This window comes from Cynocephalus volans, chromosome 3, assembly GCF_027409185.1.
Source record: "Cynocephalus volans isolate mCynVol1 chromosome 3, mCynVol1.pri, whole genome shotgun sequence".
Taxonomy (NCBI): domain Eukaryota; kingdom Metazoa; phylum Chordata; class Mammalia; order Dermoptera; family Cynocephalidae; genus Cynocephalus; species Cynocephalus volans.
The window spans coordinates 75,437,309-75,447,739 of record NC_084462.1 but is presented as its reverse complement, the minus strand read 5'-3'; the positions used below and the strand labels follow the sequence as shown (position 1 = coordinate 75,447,739).

The 10,431-nt window shown below is 55.7% G+C and overlaps 2 protein-coding genes across 2 annotated transcripts; one reads left to right on the top strand and one right to left on the bottom strand.

The window, feature by feature from the left end:
- The first annotated feature begins 711 nt into the window (after positions 1-711).
- On the top strand, positions 712-3,564 carry SNX22 (sorting nexin 22). The gene is made up of 7 exons (XM_063091983.1): positions 712-786; positions 1,184-1,267; positions 1,681-1,785; positions 2,232-2,326; positions 2,666-2,698; positions 2,939-3,006; positions 3,443-3,564. Exons 1-7 carry the CDS (start codon positions 712-714, stop codon positions 3,562-3,564), a joined length of 582 nt encoding a protein of 193 aa, XP_062948053.1.
- Positions 3,565-4,063: 499 nt separating this feature from the next.
- On the bottom strand, positions 4,064-9,995 carry PPIB (peptidylprolyl isomerase B). Its single transcript, XM_063090652.1, has 5 exons — positions 9,749-9,995; positions 8,775-8,888; positions 8,094-8,187; positions 4,982-5,166; positions 4,064-4,401 (listed from the first exon to the last, which is right to left on the bottom strand). The coding sequence occupies exons 1-5, from the start codon at positions 9,881-9,883 to the stop codon at positions 4,279-4,281; spliced, it is 651 nt and encodes a 216-aa protein (XP_062946722.1). The 5' UTR covers positions 9,884-9,995; the 3' UTR covers positions 4,064-4,278.
- Between the last annotated feature and the right edge of the window lie 436 nt (positions 9,996-10,431).

Below are 10,431 nucleotides of genomic sequence, written 5' to 3'. Positions count from 1 at the left end.
ATCCAGGCTGTCTGACCACCAAAGCAGAGCCTGGTTTCTAAACTCCTTCCTGGCAAACTGGGCCTGGAACAGGTTAGGGCTAAAAGATATGAATGGATGGATGGATGGGTGAAAAACATGAATGAATGGAGGGGCATGTGGGTGCTGGATAAAGAGGACATCAAAGCCAGATTGGGTCCAAGCCTTACCCAGGCCTGGCCTCAGCTAGGGTCTCAAGGCTGCGCTCCCAGGGACCAGGCTGAAGGGAGAAAAGGGGATGGGGGAGTCCTGGTCCCCGGGAAAGGTCTGAGGAACGCAGGAAACGTCCCTGATTGCCCCCCAGGACAGGTGCCAAGGCCTGGGCCCTGCCTCTGCCCACGCCTAGCGCCGCAGGCCACAATCCTTAGTAGGCGCTCAACAAAGAATGGGTGAAATTTTGGCTCGCCGCGCTCTTGGCAGTCAGTGGGCGCTCAGGAAAAGTCTGACAAATGGATGACTCTCCACCGACAGTCCACTGGACTTAGGGGCGGCCCCCAGGTTCGGCCACCCCGCGCCCTGCTAATCTTCTCGGCTCAGGACCTGGCGGCGAGGGGGAACGCCCGGGGCGTGGTCAACTGGGGGCGGAGCCTGCGGGCTAAAGGGGCGGGGCCGGCCGCTCCGGGGTCTGCGGGCCGCTCGGCGAGAGTCAGGGAACCGAAAGTCCAGCGAGCGAGGGCTGGCGCCAGGGCGCGGATGCTGGAAGTTCACATCCCATCGGTGGGGCCCGAGGCCGACGGGCCCAGACAGAGCCCAGAGAAATGCCACATGGTGAGCGGGGCATCTGGATGGAGAAGGGCTCAGGGACCCGCTGGATTTCACCGCCCCGAGTGCAATGGGCACCCTGAGCCCCGGGCCCGGGCGTTTGAATGCGGCGGGCCAGGCTGTCGGGGGACACCTGCTAGGGTTTCGGGGACCTCTTGGATTTGCGAGCCCCGCGGACCGCGGTCCGGGCTCGTGAGGGACTGCATGCATCAGAGGGGCGGGTCCACCAGCCCTTTCTCCCAGGTGTGTGGGGAGCGCTGGAGGGTCACCGGGGAGCGGCGGCGCTCGAAGGCCGCTTTGTGCCTCTGAACGCCGGAGGGTGGGAGCGTCACCGGGCGCGGGTCCTGCTGCGTCCTCCCGCGGGGTCTCACGCGCACCCCCGCTGCCCGCCCGCGCCCGCCAGGTGTTCCGAGTGGAGGTGCAGTGCAGCGGGCGCAGACACACCGTGCCAAGGCGCTACAGCGAGTTCCACGCGCTGCACAAGCGGGTGAGGCGGCGCCGACGACCGACGACCCCCGACCCCAGCCCAAGCCCTGCCCAGTTCCTGGGAGGCCGGCGGGCGAGCTACGGCCCCAGCCTCGGCCACCCGATTACTGCCCCAGCCCCCGAAGGGCGCAGGTCCTGGGCAGTCTTCCTGCGGGCTGCGAGGCCCATCCCGGGGAGGGCGCAGGGGGGCAGATCCCAGCCCGCACTGAACATGCCCCTGCGCAGCCGGCCCGTCCTCGGGCGTCTGGCGGGGAGTTGGCTCTCCCTCGCCCCTGTCCCGACCGCTCACCAGCGTCATTCCCGGGGTAGAGCGTGGAGGGGGACGGGGGACTGGGGAGGGCTCTTGTCTAGGGTGAAGTGCGTTTGAGGGCTCAGTCGGGAATGCTGTGATCGCACCGCGGTAAACTCCGGCAGATCAAGAAACTGTACAAAGTGCCCGACTTCCCCTCGAAACGCCTGCCCAACTGGAGGACCAGAGGACTGGAACAGCGCCGGCAGGGCTTGGAAGCCTATATCCAGGTGTGCGGGGGGAACACTCGGTTGCCCACAGCCTGCTGGACCAGGGGCGTGACCCAGACGGAGAGGTGTGGCGATGTTATTCACTACCCCAGGGTCCAAACATCCCTCTCAGGATTGTTGAAAGGACTGAATGAGGTAGCCAGGAGGCTGGTGGCCCCAGCTCAGTGAAAACTAGTTCTCTTCCACTCCAGGGTGAGGTCCTGTGCTGCCCTCATGATGGGCTGTGGGGTGGGGGTCCTTACCCCAACAGTGATGTGGGATACAGCCTGTGCAGTCACACAGGGCTCCGTGCTCAGAAGGGCCCTGAGCTTGGTTTAATGCTCTGCTCTCACTGTCTTGACATTCTTAATTATTCTGGAACAAACGGCCTGGCATTCTTATTTGCACTGGGCTGTGCAAATTAGTAGCCGAGTCTGATTATAGGTTTCCTCTGTCCTCCTCTCCAGGGCATCCTGTACCTGAACCAGGATGTGCCCAAGGAGTTACTGGAATTCCTGAGACTTCGGCACTTCCCCACAGACCCCAAGGCCAGCAGCTGGGGGTAAGGCTGGGGGTGGGGGATGGGGGGGGAGCATTGGGGGACCAGGGGCTCTAAGCAGCAAGCAGATGAGGAAAGGTTTTGGAGGCCAAGCCTTTTTCCTTCTCACACGTGCCAGGCCCTAGGCCTGCTTCTCCCTCCTTCTGAGACAGTCTTGACTGAGCTAGAGGGGCTTTTTTTTTGACAGCTTTTGTTACCCCAGGAGCCTCTGGAACTGGGCTTGTTACAAATAGATGTAGTGGTCCCCAGGGAGGTGAAGTTCTGGGCTTCTGTGTCCCCACCGCTTCCTCATGCTCCCCTTGGGCATCCCCAGGTAGTTTACAGTGTCTCTCTTCTTTTCAGCACCCTGGGGAAGTTCCTGCCCAGCGACAGCAGGCAAGTCAAAGCCCTGGCCTGCACCTGGCTCCTGCTGCCCCCTAGTGGCCATATGCCAGGAGGCAGGCCTGCTACCTCTGGCATGCCTTGCTTGTCCCAGTGGTCCAGGTTTCCATTGGTGCCACCTGAGCCTTCTTCCCACTCACCTTTCCCTTTGTGGGTCCCTGGTGATCTCAGTCCCTAGTCTCCACCCCTTGCCTCCCTCCCTTCCTCATAGTTCATGACCTTCTTTCCTCCCAGCTCACAGCTGCACCACCGGCCAGTCATCAGCTTCTTCACGGATCCCTACATTTGCACCCCTTCCCCAGGTAAGGAGGTGCCTCTGACTTGCAGTCCATACTTAGGGCCTAGGTACTGGGGGGGAGGGGTGGACTTGCCACTTCTCACCTAGCAGAACCCTCTGGCAGTATCTCCCCACTACTACTCTCCTTTGCAGTCACTACCTGCTGCTCCCGCAGCCTCATTTGTAGACACTAGTGCAAAAGTTTAGCTCCCCTGGTTCTCTATTCCTCAGCAGCCTGGCTTTACCAAGCTAATATGAACAGAATGTGACCTGAGAATGCCAAGGCCTCATTTGGGGTGGACAGCTGTTATCTGTTGCCTCGGCAGGGGCTCCTACTCCAGAGGGAGGCTGAGCATGTGGACAGGAACCTAGGGTGCTGCAGGCCTAAGGCCAGACCCGTCCCATGCTCTCTCCTCCCCACAGCCCTTCACCCCTTCCTCCTGCTTGCCTCTATCCCACAGAACCTCTGCCCAACGTGGTGGTGGATGGTGTGCTCCAGGGACTCTATGGCTTCAGCATCAGCCCAGCTGAAGCCCGGTCAAAGGCTGCCTGTCACCCTGCTTCTCTGCCACTGATTCCCTGATCAGCCCCGAGGCCTCTGGGCCACCTGCCAGGACAGTCATGTGCCTCAGTCCTGTGAGCTTCATATAAAGGTTAGGTCCTCCATTGGCCTGGACCCAGTACTTAACCAAGGCTCAGTTGTGCCCCATCCCCATTCAGAGCTCAAACTTGGTTGGGGGTGGTAGAACCTATGTGCTCTTAGAGCCTGAGGGCCAAGGCAGGGCCAAGGCAACAAGGAATAGAGAGAGAAAGTTTAGAGAAAGGCTATGAAAAGTTACAGGGATTATTTCTTAACCTAGACCAGAAGAAGGCGGCAGGGGGAGCAAAGATTGAGGTGCAGTAGCTGGCAAAGTTTAGAAGCAAGGAGCAAATCTCCACTTTTTGTGGTTAGCATCTATGTTAAAGGTTAGTGCAAGAGCCCAAGGATGGGGCAGGCATCCACTGCCACAGAAGAGTCCCAGACATGGAGATGTAGACTTCAGGGAGGTGCTGTGGGCCCGAGAACCCAGCCCACATGCAGGTTATAAAAAATCCATTTCTTTATTGGTCAGCATTGGTAGGAGTTTGTTACAAAACTGGGCCCGGGCCTGTGGAATGTGAGGGTTGTGGGTCCGCTCCATCAGGTGCCAGCACTAGGGCCAGTGCAGCACGGAGCCCTGTGGCGGACTGTCTTCACCCCCAGGAAGGCAACAGGGCCTGCACAGATGGTCGCTCAGAGGGAAAGGTCCCTCGGGCCCTACTCCTTGGCGATGGCAAAAGGCTTCTCCACCTCAATCTTGCCACAGTCTGCGATGATCACATCCTTCAGTGGCTTGTCCCGACTGTCTGTCTTGGTGCTCTCCACCTTCCGCACCACCTCCTGGGAAGGAAAGGAAGAAGCAGGAGGGAGGGTGGCTCAAGAGATCCAGCATATGGCTCCAGAGGACTGAGACCCCCTTGTGATCAAAAGCCCACAAACGTTGAGGCCCCAAATTCTAACAGACTCTTGGCCAGAGTGCCAGGGCAGGGAGAACCCATATCTGACAATGAGGGGAGGCAGGAGTTTTGTTCCTTTGGAGTAGACCCAGGTTGGGCCAAGGGTGAGGAGGAGGAAGAGGGTGGCTGGGGAGTGTGGTGTCAAGTGGCCACTCAGGGACATCTTGTTCAGCTGTACCCTGTACAACTCAGGGGTGGGAGCCAGCACATCACTGTCTAAGTGAATGATGGAATGGAGGTTGCTGCAGTTGTGTAGCTTCAACAAGGCTGCCTGGCTTGGGGACATGGAGATGCAGGCTGTTTTTTCTTCACTGCCCCCAGGTCAAGAAACATGAGCCCTGGTTTGACTCTGTGGGTTGGGTTCTTTTGGGAAGGAAATGAAATACGTGGAGCCTCTCGTGCAGGGTCTGTGTCAGACCCCTGGTGAGGACTGCCCAGGTTTAGCCCCTGCCTCCAGAACTCACCATGCCTTCTAGGACTTTGCCAAACACTACGTGCTTGCCGTCTAGCCAGGCCGTCTTGACTGTAGTGATGAAGAACTGGGAACCATTGGTGTCTTTGCCTGCATTGGCCATGCTCACCCAGCCAGGCCCATAATGCTTCAGCTTGAAGTTCTCATCAGGGAAGCGTTCACCATAGATGCTCTTTCCTGGGAAGACAGAGTAGGTTGGGGGAACTGGTTTGCTCAAACCAAGCAGGTCTTTAGGGTGAAGATTCAAGGGGTTCAACCTGTCCTCTGTGCCAGGCTAGGCATGAGTGGAGTACAAGGTCATAAAATCTTCCCCTTTTCTATGCTCTGGCCTTAGAGCCAAACCATACTGACTGAGACCAAGAGGGATACAGGCCGGGCTGATGTAGTGAACAGCTCACATGACAGATTACTTTGAGAGTAAAATATTATGGCTTTTAAATAAGGTACACACTACCAGCTACCCTTGGCTACAGCCTGAGGTCTGCCACGGAGGGACTTTGGTGGAGAGAGCTGTTGTGCTGTGGTGTGTCTGGCCAACTTGTTTTCCTAAGAGCACAAAAGAGACAGACACAGCTACAAAGCAGAAAGCAGAGAGAAAAGGATGGGGACGGGCAGGGAGAAGCCAAAGAGAGGGGATGCTGTTTAGGGTCGGGAAAGTCAAAGCCTCCATTTTCCAAGGAATGAGCACAAAATAAAAGGAGCCTATGAAATGTGTGTAGTCTGTCTGTCCATGTGGGGTTTGGGGCCAGGGGACATGACAAAGGGAACATATCTCTACACTATTTCACAGATCCTAGTTCCAAAGCCAGTTCCAGGAGAAACACTGGAACCCTTCTTTTCCCCTGTCACCTCTTTGAAATTGACAATGTATGTTAATGTACTAAATGCCCCAACAAACCCTGCAATAAAGAAGTCATTTTCATTTTGTCCTTCCCAACATCTTTCAAACTTACTTGCATATGAAACACTGTTTCCCTTCTCAATGCACCTACATTCATCCTGTGGTTCCACAGGATGGAACCAAGCTAAGAAACTGTCCTACACTGATGCTAACCAGGGAGATGTTTCTGACTGTGTAGCAGGCGGGGAGACTGAGAACCAAGAATGACTAGACGCCGGCTGGCAGCGGGGGTGCTTTAGCCTGTGTTCCACCTCTCACCCCCACACCGGGAAAGATTAGACTCTGGCACCATCACGCAATGATTCCCATTTGAGAATCCTTTCACAACCAACTGCAGGATTTCAATTATTGCTTCTATCCAGAAAACCCTCAAGACTACATCCTTAGCTGCAATCACTTTCCCAAGACACAAGGAGTTCCAAACATAAATGGGTAGTTCTTCACTTTAAATTCCACATACGCCATCTTTCCCTCCAGATTTCAATTATTCTTTTGATAACGTTTCCTCTGCACACTCATTGTGTGCAGATGTCTCTACCCACCCCCATTTATTCATCCTTGCTTTCCATTCCTGCTACCCCTACTGCAATAACAGCGAATGCTTAGAGCATTAACAGTGTGTACCAGAGACTGTTTGAAGCATTTTACAGATATAATTATCCACCCTACAGGGCAGAAGCTAATAACCCTGTTTCAAAGATGAAGAAATTAGGTACAGAGAGGTTAAAGGCACCATAGCTAGGAAGTAGTGGAGCTGGAATTCAAACCAAGGTAGCCTGGCTCTTGAATCTCGGCTCCTATCCACTACGCTATACTCCCCGGGTTCAGACCCAAATCACCCTACCCGGGCACAGCTGCACCAATCTCCTCAGCAGCCTGCTTGCTCTGGACTCCACATCCTGAATCCTGCCACATTATTTCCCCTGAAACCCCTTTGTGACTGAGTCATCCTCTCACTCAAGTGTTCGCTGGATCCTCACTCCCCAGGTTCCTGGCCATCCCCCCTCTCTAGACTCCCGGTGTGTAGATTCCACTCCCCCAGCCCACCTTTGGCCAGGCTCCTGCCACACAACAGAGCGGGGCTCACACCTTAACCCTGCCTCTTCTCTGCCATTCAAATTTTCTCCATCTAGGACTCTGCTCAAATCTTGCCTCACATTCACAAGGCCATTTCCTGATCACCTGGGCCTGAAGTGATTCCTCTGCTTGTCAGCCCTTCAACAAGGCGGACTGCTGAGCGCTCACCACATGCCAGGCACTTAACACTCAAGATCTCGCCTAATCCTCACAGCACCCACAGCTCTTTCCATTCCCACCTTACAGGAGAGGAAACTGAAGCTCCAAAGACTCACTTGCCTGAGGTCACCAAGCAAGAAGGTGACAGACACTGAATCAAACCCAACTGTGTCTGATGCCATGAATACAATTTTTTGTATTATGTCTGCTTTGTGCCTTCTTGTTCACTGTTGCCTTTAGCTATTACAACCTGGAGACAGAGCCTGAGTCCTAAAAGCCATATTATGACCCACTTGTGAGTTTTTGGGTTGGAAGTGAAAGGGAGCCGCTGCCCCACGGATCATTACATCCTCAGCACCCACTGCAGAGCCTGGCCCAAGAAAATCACTGGTGGGGTGAGCTGTTCTCCAACTGCAGCTGTGGTCTGAGGCCAGGGCAGGCTGTGCACCTGAGCACAGTGAGACCCATGGGTTAGTCCAGAGTATGTCTTTCTGTCCTATGTGCAAGTAACACGGAGGCAAGCCTCAGTCAGCCCTTGCGGAGTGGTCTCTGGTGAGCGACTGCCAAGGAAAGCAGTTTCTCCCACCCTTGCTGGGGATTCCAAGGCAGCTGCATAAGCATTGCATGTCTGACCTAGAATCGCCTACCCACATGTCTTCACTTTGTTTCCACCCCACCCCCCAACCCCCCATCCCAAAGAGATAGGAGAAAAGTCTCAGGCTGTAGGCCTGGATCAAACAGGTCTGCCACCTGGGAGTAATCTGCTGAGGTCCACCTGACCTCCATTACTGCCTCTCCTTTGTATTGGGTTTCCTCTACAAAAAAGGGTACAGCTGGTCTCAATGCAGGTAACAGGCCTGCTTCTGGAGCCGGGGAAGGAAGAGGCCTTGTCTACCCAACACAGCCCAGCCCTCCCACCTTGGAGGCTACAATGACATACTCCTCTGCCCAGAGAACCTGAGGTTACCTCCTGTGCCATCTCCCCTGGTGAAGTCTCCACCCTGGATCATGAAGTCCTTGATCACACGATGGAATTTGCTGTTTTTGTAGCCAAATCCTTTCTAGAAAAAAGGTTAAGAAGGTAAGGAGGTGGCTTGAGGCAACAGGCAGACATCAAACAGGCCCTGCAGGAATCCAGCTTCCAACTCCTGCTCACAGAAGAGACACCACTGCTGGCCGGATGCATCATTAAATGTGCTGCTGAGTGAGCAGCTACCGCAGGCCAAGCATGGGGCATATGGATCTGGGAAAGGCTAAGACTCCACATTCCTCTGTCTCTTTACACTTCCTAGACTTTATACAATTCGATGTCACATAGTGCCTGTCCCTCATTTCATTTAATAAGAACAGTTGCAAGAAAACTGGCTGAGAAAAAAGGTCACCTGCTGGCCCAGTGGAAAGTTAAAATACAAACTCTTTAAGGGGACACTTGTTTCCTTGAAACCCTGTGCTATCTCCCGGGTGAAGACTCCCCAGGAAGCTCTGGGTCCCTTACTCTTAAGATATGACTATATGGGTCCCCAGGGCAACAGTCAGTTGGTATTGTGAGGGCTGCTGCTGCAGATGAGCTGCACTGCGCGTCAGTTTGCTGCCGTCACTACCGCCAGCTTCGCTTCATGAGTTGACTACCTCTGCTCCAGCCACTTACCTCGCCTGTAGCTAAGGCCACAAAATTATCCACTGTTTTTGGAACAGTCTTTCCAAAGAGACCGAAGACCACCCGGCCTACATCTTCATCTCCAATTCGTAGATCAAAGTACACCTGAGGAAAAGGACCATTTCAAACTTAGCCTCTTTAAAGGGGCTTTGCTACCAAGGTCACAGGTTTGGATGTCCTTACCGATTGACAACAAACAAAAACAACCAAAAACAAAGGGGCGGGAGGGCGGCTTGCTAGGGAAGGGAGGGCCCAAGAAGCTACCCTGAGGATGGCAGAGAGACCAGAGCCATATTTTCAGAGCAGTGGTTCTGAATCTGATTTTGGTGGAGGCAAAAAAAAAAAAAAAAAAAAAAAAAACTGTGAGAGTTTAATGAAAGCTCCAGACCCTTTTTCTGGAAAATGGTTACGCTCTCCTTAGACTACAGGGTAATAATCTTTGCTTTAATAATGGGCCCAGACTCAACAAAAACCCATAAGGAGGGGAGCCAAGCTCACCACGCGGGTTTAAGCTATATTTACTGTGCTTTGTAATTGGAAGTGGCTAAAACGTGGCTCAAAGGGAGAAAGGATTCGGAATCCGGCATATGTGATCTTTCACCATTTCCTCAACACTACGGGGTATTCGGAAAGAGACAGCTCCGAGGCTGCCGGGGCCGGCCTCAGCTGAGCATCCCGGGCTCCCACTAACTCCCCGGGTCAAGGCAGGGGCTGGGAGTGGCGGGAAGAATCCGGGTCCTTCTCCGGTCTGAATGGGTAGGACGGCCCAGGCTCCACGAGGCCAAAGCCGGGAGCCTCGGGAGCGGCTGAGCCAAAGCAAGGCCGCCCAGGCCCGAGCTCCGGACCCCTGAATGCTGCCGACACCACTGGCCAGAGCGCCGAGGCCGGATCCCAGGGGGCGGAGAGCAGGCACCCAGGGGGCGGAGAGCAGGCCTAGGCAAGCAGGGCGGGAGGACAGTCCGGACCTTGACGGTGACTTTGGGCCCCTTCTTCTTCTCATCGGCCACGGAGGGTCCTGGCAGCAGCAGGAAGAAGACGGAGCCCGCGATGAGGGTGGCGGCGAAGAGCAGCTTCATGTTCCGCTCGGACAGGCGCAGCATCCACCGGCACGAGCGAGCGCAGCCCCGCAGCGGAGCGCCGGAAGAGCGTGGGGACGCGCGGCGCGGGCGCCGCCACCGAGCGGGGCGGGGGGCGCCGGGGCTGCTGGCGGCCTGCTAGCGGGAGGGCGGCCGCATTTCCCCCTCCGTCTCCGCGCCCGATAGTAGGTCCCGCTGGGGGCGGGGCCCAGCTCGCCGGCGGGGCGGGCGGAGACGCGGGCTCGTGGGTGGCTGCCACGTTATTGCTACCGCATTGGGTCCCACGCTCGTCCACTCCCACCCACAGGAAGGCGACGGGCGGAAGAGCGCGGGGATTGGGTTGTTGAGAGAGTGCACAGCCCAGCGTGTCGGCTGGGTCCGCTCTGCCGTTGTCCGAGCGCTACTCTTGGCGTGTGCTGTTGGACCCTTGGTATTAGGAAATCCGTGGGCCTGGGTAGAGATAGAGGACGTTTGTCACTGTTTGGGCCGGTCAAGCGTTAGTCACACCAAATTGGGTTTAAGGGTGGTAGCTTCCAAAAACTCAAGTCACATTTATTCTTAGCCACAGCATA

Excerpts from the sequence above, each read along its gene's own strand:
- SNX22 (XM_063091983.1), top strand. The coding sequence starts at position 712 with ATGCTGGAAGTTCACATCCCATCGGTGGGGCCCGAGGCCGACGGGCCC. Across the intron at positions 787-1,183 it reads GCCCAGAGAAATGCCACATG|GTGTTCCGAGTGGAGGTGCA; the intron begins GTGAGCGGGGCA and ends CGCGCCCGCCAG. Across the intron at positions 3,007-3,442 it reads CATTTGCACCCCTTCCCCAG|AACCTCTGCCCAACGTGGTG; the intron begins GTAAGGAGGTGC and ends TCTATCCCACAG.
- PPIB (XM_063090652.1), bottom strand. The coding sequence starts at position 9,883 with ATGCTGCGCCTGTCCGAGCGGAACATGAAGCTGCTCTTCGCCGCCACC. Across the intron at positions 8,188-8,774 it reads TGGCCTTAGCTACAGGCGAG|AAAGGATTTGGCTACAAAAA; the intron begins GTAAGTGGCTGG and ends CCTTTTTTCTAG. Across the intron at positions 4,402-4,981 it reads GCAAAGTCCTAGAAGGCATG|GAGGTGGTGCGGAAGGTGGA; the intron begins GTGAGTTCTGGA and ends TTTCCTTCCCAG.